The 12,504-nt window shown below is 36.9% G+C and overlaps 2 protein-coding genes across 2 annotated transcripts; both read right to left on the bottom strand.

Annotated features, from left to right (window-relative positions):
* Nucleotides 1-6,227: 6,227 nt before the first annotated feature.
* On the bottom strand, nt 6,228-7,780 carry LOC122293779 (putative disease resistance RPP13-like protein 1). The gene is made up of 2 exons (XM_043102255.1): nt 7,449-7,780; nt 6,228-6,813 (listed from the first exon to the last, which is right to left on the bottom strand). The coding sequence occupies exons 1-2, from the start codon at nt 7,778-7,780 to the stop codon at nt 6,228-6,230; spliced, it is 918 nt and encodes a 305-aa protein (XP_042958189.1).
* A 6-nt stretch (nt 7,781-7,786) lies between these two features.
* LOC122293781 (putative disease resistance RPP13-like protein 1) lies at nt 7,787-8,689 on the bottom strand. Its single transcript, XM_043102256.1, has one exon. The coding sequence runs from the start codon at nt 8,687-8,689 to the stop codon at nt 7,787-7,789; it is 903 nt and encodes a 300-aa protein (XP_042958190.1).
* Nucleotides 8,690-12,504: the final 3,815 nt, after the last annotated feature.

Here is a 12,504-nt window from a genome sequence, read left to right on the forward strand (position 1 = left end):
TCCTACAGCTTCTGATATGGTTGCTCCAGTCCATTCCAGTTTAATGGTTTTGGATAAAGCATTGGATGATTTAGATTCTGAATTGCTTGTAATTGATATGGTTAATTTACATGCAGATTTTATGTCTAAAGAAAACCATGATAAGCGAAAAACTTATCATAGGATTTACTCAATTTCTGAGAAACAGAATATTCGAAAAGAATGGAAGAAAAAGATGTACAAGGATAACAAGCACATCTTATTCTTCGATTTCCTTGAAAATCATTATGTTTCAAAGAAAGATGATTCAAAACAGTATTTGAATGTTTTAAAATCAAGTTTTACTAAAGAAGAAGGCAGGAAAGTTGTGAAAACCAGCCACCCTCCTTTAGAAACCATCCTTGTTTCAGTAAAAGGAAAAGAAGTGAAAGCTTCACCTTTTAAAATCTCGGATCCAGGTCCGAATGAAAACGTTTTAGCTTAAACAAAAAAGATCATAGAACAAAACAATTTCGTCAACCAAACCCTCCATACAATAGGTCAACAACTCGACCGTATAGAGGATAAAGTTGAAAAACCTGTTTTAGAAAAACTTGCTTCAACAAGTTTAAATATGGTTGAAAAACCTTTGATCATCCTGCCAGAAGACAGGTCAAAGATCCATTTTGGAAAGACCAGTACTTTGGCTAAAATTGATCAATTGCTTGCTATTGTTAAGTAAGAAAAACCCTCTGTTTCAACAATAGACAGAAACAGCCCAAGGGTTAGAACCAAAACTTTCAAATATTATTAATTGAAAGTAAATATTAAACAACAGACTTACAAGCTTGAAATAAAGAAAGGGGAGGGAAGAAAGGAGAATTATAAGCTTGAAAGTAAACTAGGAATTGTGGAAGCAGTTATTGCTGAAAGTGAGTTTGGCTAGAAAGTTCTACTAAATAAATGAAATGAAGCATCCTTTTATAGATGAAGGAAGCGCTTTTACAAATAGTGTAATCCCATGAATCACGGGATGAACAGTGAATAGTAAATAGTAACTTTTTACTATTCAGCTCTCAGAAGCACGTCTCTCGCCGAAAGTAGTTTTGTCTTCTTTCGTAGAAAGTGAAATCATTCTTTCTGCACCAAAAGCAACTCTGTCTTCTTGTGCCGAAAGCAAAACTGTAATAAGTAAACCACCTTTGCACCCTTAAAAAGTTGAGCCTTCAGGATTGAAAAGATGAAAATAAGTGGGCATTACTCAATCATCCCCTAGTCAAGGGGGATAATCTTCTGAGTCATGTCCGAAAACATTGCTGTAAGGATCAGAGTCTGATAATGAAGCCTCTGATTCTTTAGCAAAACCTTCACTGTCAGAGTTGTCCTCATTGGATTTCTTCAACAATTGGAGTAAATCTTTCTTCTTCAATTGGTCAAAAGGAGACTTTTTCTTTGAAGAAGAGGCTGAATCTTGTGAATCTGCAGAATTCTTCTTTTTTGCTGAAGATGACTTTTTCTTCTGCTTGATGAAGAACTCTTTGATTCTAAAACTGAAGCTTGATCAGTTAAACCTGGGATCGTTGGATATGTAATCAAGGCTTGCTTTGAAATTTGGGAAGGGGAAGGAAACTCCTCTTTGTTCTTTAAGTTAGGAACTGTAAGAGGAAAATCTATTGAAACACGAGAAATAATTTCATCTGTGTGAGAAAATTTATCCCACCATTTGACGAAATATTGGCAAACTAAGATATCTTCATTTTTTGTGTATTGCCATCTACAGATCCAAGGGGTCTTGTATTTGGAATAAAAATGGAGTAAGGGCGGGAGTTTGGTATCTCGTCCTTTCATCTTAGGTGTGCTAGAAATAACATAGTGTTTGATAGCTTTCTGAAGACTATCAGGAAATAAATCAGTAATGGGGCCAAAGTAAAGCCACCATTTTTGAAACCACAAGGGAAAAGTATGTTTGCACTTTTTGTCGAAGTTGAAGAACCAAGAGTGCTGCATACTGGAGGTTTGAAATAAATGATACTTTAACCAGGCCTCAATATAATCATAATAATTATATTGAGTATCAGTATCCTTGAGTGTTTTGAAAGTAGAAGGGTGGGTTTCCCATTCTTCTTCCGTCATAACTGAAATAATGAAACAATTGTGAAAGATGATCTTTGAGGGATCAACTTTACAATGAATAGGTTTAATGAAGATGGAACCGGTGTTAACTAAGATTCCAAGGTAAAAGGAGAGGTTTTTGGCTAGATCTTCGGGGATCCAATGAAAACCTCGAGGAAAGTAATTTGAAGCAATTTGGAAATGATCTGTTTGTACCGATTTCTCAATGTAAAACAGATTCTAAAACCAAGCTTTTTTGAAATATTCTGCTTTGTTGGCAGAAGGAAATCTGAGTGCCGCCGAAGCCAAGGGGTTTGTATACAGGTCGTATGGCATGGCTAAGTTGGAAGTAAATGAGCTTGGGGGAATAGGTCTAGGAACTTGTCCTAGACTGGTAAATCTGTTGGCTATCTCCAGTGGGGAAAAAGCCAAAGTAGATGCAGATGCCGGAGGCATAAGCATTGGATAAAGAGATGTGGGTGGTGGTGAAGTAACCGGTAGAATAGGTTTCTTCTTCTTACTCATGTTTTCTGCAAGAATTCATGGGTAAGAAAATTAGGAATAGAATTATCAGCACCTTTGATAAATTCAATGTCAAAATCAAAAACACTTAAAATAGCTTGCCAACATGCAAAAATCTGTTTTGATGCAATGTTTTTAACATCTTGTTCTAAAACAGTTTTAGCAGTTTTGCAATCAATGCGCAAAAGAAATTGTTGGTTAAGCAAATTACTTTGAAATTTAGAAATGCATAGGACTACAGATAAAATCTCTTTCTTAATAGTACTATAATTATGTTGTGCATGATTCCAAGTTCCAAAGTGGAAGTGAACAATCTGTTCAGAGGAACCAGGCGAAACAACTTGTTTCAGGATGCCGCCGTAGCCTGTGTCTGAGGCATCAGTTTTGACAATCTTGAAGTTGTTTGAAGTAGGAATTCCAAGACATGGAAGAGTTTTGACATGTGTCCTGACTTGTTTAACAACATTAGTGTGAACTTCAGTCCACAGAAAAGGATTAGAACGCAATCTCGCAAAAAGGGGGCGACATTGTTTCCTCATATCCTTGTAGAAATCTGAAATATAGTTCAAAGAACCAAGAAATCTTTGAAGCTGATTTTTGTCAAGGATGACATCAGGAAATTTGTTAGCAAATTCAATAGCTCATCGGATGGGCCTGATTTTGCCTTCAAAGATGTCATAACCAAGGAATCTGATCTTGGTTTGAAATAATTTAATCTTTTTTGCAGAAACGACAAGTCCATTTCTTTTGATGATCTCAAGAAATGTTTGAAGATGTTTCCAATGTTCATCAATAGATTTAGAGAATACAAGAACATCATCTATGGAGACGATGGTGAAATTAGTGAATGATAGGAAGATATCATTTATGATATTTTGAAATTCACTAGGAGCGTTCGTCAGCCCAAATGGCATGACATTCCACTCATAGTGACCGAATGGAGTAATGAAAGCAATTTTGCACCTGCCTGACTCCATAATTTGGATCTGCCAAAATCCAGACTTAAGTTCAAACTTGGAGAAAATAACTGCATCACTTAACCTATGAACCAAGTCATTCTTGTTAGGGATAGGATACCGAATCCACTCTAACACCTTGTTCAATGGTTTGTAATTGATGACTAAACGGGGTGTACCTTACTCAATCTCAGCATTTTTCTGAACATAAAAAGCAGCACAAGACCAGGGTGACTTACTATGCCTGATGATATTCTTAGCAAGTAGATCTTGGATCTCAGTTTTGCAAAACTCCATAGTTTCTCTATTCATTTGAATAGGTCTTGCTTTGGTTGGAATTAAATTTTTAGAAAAATATTTAACATAAGGTAAAGAAACAACATGTTTCTTCCTATGCCAGAAAGCATTGGGAAGTTCCAAGCAGACTTCAGAAATTCAAGTTTTTTTAAAATCTTCAATTTTTTATCTAAGCAAGGAATCATGCAAATTATCAGAAACACGTTTGAACTTGATTTCTTGTTTAAGAAAATCTAAATGTTTTCTTTTTGCAGAAAGCAAAAACACAGATCTTCTAGCAATGTCACGTTCAAACTTAGAAGCAAACTTAAATTTAACTTTCTGTCTAAAGGGGTCGGTTGTGATTCCATCAGCTTCAGAAAGGAACGGATAAATCATGTTAAGAAAAGGCATGCCAAGAATAACATCATGGGTCAAATTCTTAACAAGCACAGAAGGAATTTTAAAGCAAACATTGTCCTGGCAAACATGAGCCATGTTCAACTCATAACGAATCTTCATCTTAGATCCGTTTGCCGAGAATAAATTCTCTTCGGACTTTTCGAAATAGGAGGTAGGAACTAAGCCTTCTCGGATACAATTAAGATCTGCTCCTGAATCGATCAAAGCAACAGCAGAGAATTTGTACTCATGATTAATAATAATCTCTACCAAACAAAACCATTTCTGTGGAATAGAACGGTGAAGTAAGCAAATATCCTTAGTTGGACTAGAGGGTTCAGCATGGTCTGACTGGTTTGATTCTTCACCCGAAGGACTGTCATGATCAAATTCTTTGTCAAGTTTTAAACATGCTAAATCTTGTTTAAAAGAAGCAGTCTCAGATTTGAGAGTCTTGATCTCTTCTCTGAGTTCAGTAATCTCTTTTTTAACAAGAGATACTTCATGCTGTAAATCCTTTAATGAAATCTCTTTGGGTTTTTGTTTTTGAAAACGCCCCAAAGTTTCTTCAAATGAAATATTCCCTTTAGAGGACGATGGCTCTTTACGAGTCATTGTCTCCTTGAGTTTCTTGAGATATTTCTCTTTTAGCTCAGGTCTTGAATCTGTGAGATAATAGAGAGAAGCATGTTTTCATGTTCTTCCTCTTTACTCAAAACAGGTTCTTGTTTTATCTCTTTATCTAAGACATTGATTGTCTTGACTTTAGAAATACAACATGAATCATTGCAACCAAGCTTAATATTTGGTGAGTTAGAATAATTAGAGTCTAAGTGGTAATCAGAACCGCTAGAACTAAATTCATCCTCATCTGAAGATGAAGGAGATCTATGTTCGAGTAATCGAAATAGGTCTTCTTGATCAACAGCATTGATATTTAACTCATTAAGCTTTTTCTTAAAACCTTGTGGCTTCTTTGTACACTTATTCGCATAGTGTCCAAGTTGACCACAATTAAAACATGTTCCCTTTGTAGGGGTTTTTGAAACCTTTTTTTGAAATGGTTTTCTTCTTGAAATCGGTTTTGAAACATGTTTTTTGTAAAACTCATCACGGGATCTATTAAAGTTCCTGCGAGGTTTTAAAATCTTTTTAAAACTCTTTTTATGCTGCAAGGATGGAGCAATAGGAGGAATGCTAAATTGTTCACAAAAGTTTCCCATTTCGCATTTGGCTTTCTTTCTATCCTTCATCTGCTGGGCAATCATCCTTTGATCATTGCACATACTAACACCAAGTTTTTGAATAATACTTATAATGTCACCATAAGTATAATTATCATAATTCAGATAACCCAAGATATCAGTAAGTGAGTCCTTTACCTTAATGGCGAACAAACGAGACAATCCGTCAATGAATTTCTCTTTCCAGTAAGGTTTTTGGGAATCATCTCTAAGCATAACACGAGACATAAAAACATCTTTGTACCAACGATAATCAGAAATTTTATTACATCACAAATTATTCAAATAATCAGAAATTCTATTGGTGATGTTGGAAGGAGTTCCAACAAACTGTCTAACTATGGTATAAATCAGGGTATTGACACTATTAGGGACTCCTTCTCCCTTGACTGTGTCAAAGATGGGTAAACCTTCGTCATCATTCTTGATGGATTTTTGAATGGATTCCCTTGCTTCTTCAGTGAGATGCTTATCCCACCAATCTCGAAGCATACCCATAAATCCAGTGGTCAGGACATTAACAATCTCAGTCTGGCTGAGGTTGTTGTTGTTGTAAGCATTAGCAACTATAGACATACGATTAAGAGTATTGAGGATTTCTTGGGAAATTGTCCTCTGAGCTTGGGGCAGTTCTTAATATACAACTTTTTAAGTTGAGAAAAAGTTTCAATTTCATTTTTGGGGTTGAAATGAAACTAGTTTTCCCAATTCGACATATTCTCCAACCTTAGAATCTCCAATCCTCCAAATGGCGTCGTTAAAGAACTATTTCCATAAAACTCCGTATCCACAGTAACAACTCCATCGAACCCATTAATGTACAATTCATTAAGGTAAGGTAGCTACCCTTTGGCAAGGCACCACAATATTTACAATTTCTTAGTTCCATATATGATATATTAGCCAATGAAGGAAGTCTTGCTATCCAGTCTGGAAAACCTTTCCCGTGGTAGTAGTTAATGGTGAGCCTTTCTAAGCTTTTATGGGGCTGCAGATTTTCAAGTATACCTCTTTGACTTTCCCAAATACCATATTCATTTGTTGGATTCCATTGTGCATGTAACACCAACTCCTTGAGGTGATCATTATCCTTCAAGCCTATATCCAAAGCATCCTCGGCTAATCTAACATTTTGGAGCTCCCAAATTGAAAGCTTTCCCCGTACATTTATTAGTTTTCCCAATTCTCCAATGCAAGACCCATTGTGTTTACTGACGATGAATTTGGTCAATGTCTGCAGATATTTTAGTTTACCCATTTGTGTTGGCATCTCCTTTAGAGCTTGAGTATCATCAATTTCAAGATGACGTAAATTAATAAGTTTCCTCATAACTCTTGGCAATCTATCCAAAGACCAACAATTTGATAACTTCAACGTTTGCAAATTGCACAAATTACACATGGAATTAGGCAAGCATTTAATATTTGTGAAAGACAAATCCAAATAACGTAGATGTTTCATTTTGCTAATTGAATCAGGCAACTTAGTTATCCCTATTCCAGACAGAGAGAGAACTCTTAAGCACCTGCATGCACTTGGCATTTTGTTTTCAATACTCCGGTAACTGTATCCTAATTGCAAGAAAGTGCGCAAATACTTGGCCTTGCAAAGATCATCTTCAATCTTCTAGGGTAATCCAAATCGAAATATGATAAATACTGAGTCATCTTCACAATTTCTTTTGAATTATCACCGTCCAATGTAAAGCCAAATTGACCGGACACAAATTTTGCCAAATCATCCACAAGATCATGCATTACAAAACCTAATTTAGTTTCACTTGATTGTTGAAATAATGATCTTGATACGAGAGAGTAGAAGTATTGTTTACCAATGTCTTCCATTTTTTCTGTTTTGGATTCATGCAAGAAACCTTCCGCCATCCATAATAAAACTAATTGATCTTTGTTAAAAATATGATCTTTTGGAAATATCGAACAATTAGCAAAGCATCGTTTTAAATATGAAGGGAGATACTTATAACTTAATCTCAAAGCCGGAAGGATGTTTGTCTCCTCCAGTGAAAGATCCCATAAATCGCTCTTCAATATTTTTGTCCATCTCTCAACATCTGATTCTAACCACAACAGATCGCCAATGGCTTTGATTGCTAAAGGTAGACCTTTGCACTTTTTCACAATCTGTGTCCCTATTTCTTTTATCTTTGGATCTGCATTGGCGCTACCATCACGAAATGCATGTTTTTTAAAAAGGGACCAGTAATCAGCATTTGGTAATTCCATTAGATGATGAGTTTTAGCATGCATGGCCAATGCAATGCTTTCATTCCTTGTGGTGACAAGGATCATACTTCCTCAAACCCCATATTGCAAGAGTTGGCCTAGGAACTCCTGATGAATAGGTTTCTCACTCCAAACATCATCCAAAATAAGGAGAAATTTCTTGCCAGTCAAATTCTTCTCTAGTTCAACTTGAAGTTGCTCTGGATCTTTAATATAACAAGCTGACAAAGCTGCTTGCTCTATAATTGATTTCTTTACCTCGGGCACATCAAATTCTTCTGAAGTACAAAACCATATTTTAAGGTCAAAATATTGTTTCGCCCTATTGTCATTGTATACCAGTTGAGCAAGGGTAGTCTTGCCGATTCCCCCCATGCCAAAAATGGCAATCAAGCACATTTCATTGCCCCAGCCATGAGAAGAGAGCAATAAGTCAATTACTTTTTTCTTGTCCTCATCCCTACCAAAAGTGTTAGACTCTATGACATAATAAGTGGACAACCTTTCTGGATTTTGTTTTCCTCCAACTCCTCCTTGTAGACGCATAACATCCTTTTGTTTTGCCAGATCTTCTAGTTTAACAAGTACCTCTTTTATCTTTGGCTCTATATGATGGACAAAACGATTAAGGAAAGTACTAGAGATGAGGTTTCCTACCTTTCTTGAAGCAGGTGGGAATTCAGCATCCAACTTGCGTTGGAGGGCTTCAGTAGCAATCTCATCCAATATGTCTTCTGCATCATAGGCAACATCTTTCAACTCATCAATCCACATTTTCACGTTAGGATTCGTAACTTGCTTTTCTTCCGCATCTTCCAGCACCACATTCATTGGCAACAATGCTATCTTCAACTTCTGTAAGAGTTCATCGGTTGATTTTCGTCCGCGGATGAAATCAACTACTCCTTGAGAAGCCATTTTATCGAATACCACTCCAAGGATGGCAGGGAGAAATGCCACTCCCACCTCAGCCATGTTTTCTTATTTGGAACGAAAGAAATCAAGGGAAGTAAAGGAAGGGCTTTTTAGCATACAACAAAGCAATTAGAGCATAGCAGAGCAAAGAGCAAAATGTGGTTGCAAGCAATAGTTGGAGTTGTATATAAGCTCTGCTGATATATGGACGAATGGGTTTAGTTTCGTGGACCAACACCACCTGATTGCACCCGGTCAAGTCAGTGACCCCTGTTATTTAGGAGCCATTATTATTGGACCCTCATCTCTGCACAAAGTAAGGGCTAATTTGGTCCATGTAATATCTCATTATTAATGAAAAAAAACAAAAACATTGGGATAAAATTGTGAAATAATTGTCATTATATCATTCTTCAGCTGATAAATAATTTTTAGGTTTTTTTCAAAACTTGAAATATTAGATTAGTCATCTCATTTTCTAAAATTATAATATAATATTATTTTTTATCAACTTAGTTAATGCAATATTTATTTTTTAAATACATTTTATTTTTATTTTCATAATTTCCAAGCATCTATATATTAAAATACATAAAATCCATACATCAACCTAAATTAACTTCATTTTCAAATACAAAATATTAAAATATCCATACAATATATTCACAAAGGAATGAGAAGTAATATATATAAAATTTCTATGACTTAGTTACTGTAACTTAACACATTTATTGAGTTACTTTAGCGCATAATCAAATTTATTTTTAAACAAGTTTTAAATATATATATATATATATTAAAAAAATCGAATCTTCATATACACCTTTACAAAACTCAATTTAAGAAAATTTCAAATTTTCTCATAAAAATTATCAAAACCTCGTTAACAAATTAAACATGGCGTTATTTCCTTCCGCGTCTTTGCTAAAAATTGAAACATACAAAACAGGCCTTAAAAAAATGGAATGTGAATGATTTTGGATATACAGTGGAATGAACAGAGATGCATGATTTATGTGTCCAATATTCCTTTAAAAGTAGCTTTATATATAGAGAAGGAATTATCACATAGCCGGCCACTTGGTATAAGAGGGGGCCTACCAACAAAAGAATTATTGCATTTGTCAAGGAAAGCACGCAATGGTTGTGCTATTTACCTTTGGAAAACTAGTGAGATGAGAAATAATCAAGTTCACATGCTATAATATGGCCTAGCAAAAGGGAAATGTCAGGGGAAAAGTAAAGGAGTGGTAATAATTTCTTGGAGGTTGCTTTTTGAAAAGTGAGATGAGAAAATCAAGTTCACATGGGTATGATAGTGCCTACCGAAAGAGAAAATGCCAAGGAATTAAAGTTACCATGCAGTACTGCTAATTTCATTTCATGGACGTTGCCTTTGGAAAAGAGATATGAGAATCTGAGTTCACATGGTATAATAGGGCCTACCATAAAAGAAATGCGAAGGAAAGCGCGCAGAGTACTAATTTCAGGAAAAGATACGAGGACATGAATCAAGTTCCGACATGTGCCTTATTGATACTAAATTAGTAAGAGAGGGTGGCACTTGGAGCCCGTCGGTTTTTACACCAGCCAATATAAATACAACACATAGATTTATCCACATAATTTTCTTTGCACCCTCACACAGGTGACAGAATCACTTTAAATCACTTTCTCCTCACTTTCTCATCTATCCGCCTAAACCGTCTCTATCTCTCTCTCTTTACACTACGATCTGGTTTCAAAGATTTGTGGCGACTCCCTTTTGGTTTTCAAGATTTGTGGAGCTCTGTGTTGGTGAAACTTTATAGAAGGTAACCGGTGTCTAAAATTCTACAATTGGAATTCTGTAATGAGTTGAGAGCATACTTCAGATAATATGAAACCCGTAAGAAGAAGAAAGCTTTAAATGTAAATTGGAGGGGGAATGAGGCTGAATTGGAAAACCCCACTTGAGATTTAGCCTAAAACTGATACCCATTGCATTTCTCGGAACAAAAATGGCAAAGAAACTTGGTCCATTAATTCTGGATGTAGCTCATCATGCTACATAGGCGCAACAAAATATGGATGTGTCGATTGTGTCATAAAAGAAACAAGTGATCTAAATTAGAGCAAATAATGCAACAAATGCACAACTAATCACAAGACCTAGTGATCGCTATCACCACAGAACCAAAACCCACATTCAAAAACATAAAACCACTCAAGGAGAAGACTACGCGAGAGGAAGGGGTGGTGAAATTGGCGCCACGAGAGGGAGGGGGTGGTGAAATAGGCATTGCAAGAGGGAGGGAGGGAGTGGTGAAATAAGCGCTGCCAGAGAAGGAGGGGGTGGGGAAAAGGCGCTGCAAATGGAAGGAGAGAAACAAAAAGTTGGCTGGGCATCGAATGGAAGGGGAGAGAGAACTCTTCGGAAAGGGGGTTGCTAATGGAACGAGAGAGGAAGGATTCTAAATAGTCGGATGTAGGTGTTTGAAGACTGCACCTCCTACATGGCAAATAGTTATTGGTTAGTGTGAAAATAAGTTTTTTACCCGACCGGCCTTGACTTTTTCCCTATAAAGATAAGACCTTCAAGGATGATTTTTTTTCATCATCAGCCTAACAATAAAAATAGGTAACCCAACAATGTGAATGACTCCTTCCATTACGGAGCATTTTTGGTTGGAGACATAGAGCCACTACAATACCCAAACCAGTATTGGGTTTGACTGAAGGACCCAAAAGTGATCATGAATGTTAGGGAAAATATGTAACACCTAACGAACCCAAAGGCCCATTAGAAAGTTCACGGACTTGGAAGATAGAGCAGTGATACTTGAGGAGAATTTACGAGTCCGGGCAGGGGAATTCAATCAAAGGAAGAGGCCATTTTATGCCATGGAGCAAAATAAGGGCAAGAGACCTATGTACAGCCCGATGCCCAAGCCAATCCAAGTGGTCAAACCTCCCCAACGAGGTACAACAGTGCCTCACCCCGCATGCCAAAACTGTGGCAAACGTCATGCCGGGAAGTGCCTTATGGGGACTAACATTTGCTTTAAATGTGGTAAGATAGGTCATTTGGCAAGGGAGTGTACAATGCTTGTGGCCCCTAATACTCAAGTGCAGAATCAAGGGCAGAAGAATCCAGCACCGGCTCGAGTTTTCGCGTTAACATTTGATGATGCTGATACTTCTCCTAATGTGGTAACAGGTATTCTTCCCCTATTTTCGCATCGTGCTTTAGTACTATTTGATTCTGGTGCTACGCATTCATTTATATCCCGTAAATATGCATGCCTGAGTGAGAGAGCACCTGAACCTCTTGAGCCAGTGATGTCTGTTTCTTCACCTCTCGGGAAATCCATGATTTGTCAGTTTGTGCTGAAGGGTTGCGCGACAAAGATACAAGATCGACATCTCCTTGCTGATTTGATATTATTTGATATGGAAGAGTTCGATGTGATTTTGGGCATGGATTGGTTGTCTCAATACCATGCTAGCTTGGAGTGCTTCAAGAAGGAAGTAATCTTTAGACCACCAGGTGAGTTAGAGTTCTGTTTTTGTGCTGTGGCTAAGATTATTATGCCGAAGGTGATCTCTGCATTAAAGGCCACCACTATTTTAAGGAAGGGTTGTGCAGGATTTCTTGCTAGTTTGGTGATGCCACAACCAAATGGGCCTAAGTTGCAAAATATAGAGGTGGAGAAGGATTTTCCTGATGTTTTTCCAGACAAACTACCTGGCTTACCTCCGGATAGGGAGATTGAGTTCTCTATAGATATCATTCCGGGAACGGCACCTATCTCTAAAACGCCATACCGGATGGCACCTGTAGAGCTCAAGGAGCTTAAGGATCAATTGCAAGAATTGTTGGAAAAAGGCTTTAT

The sequence above is a fragment of the Carya illinoinensis genome, chromosome 14 (genome assembly GCF_018687715.1).
Source record: "Carya illinoinensis cultivar Pawnee chromosome 14, C.illinoinensisPawnee_v1, whole genome shotgun sequence".
Taxonomy (NCBI): Eukaryota; Viridiplantae; Streptophyta; class Magnoliopsida; order Fagales; family Juglandaceae; genus Carya; species Carya illinoinensis.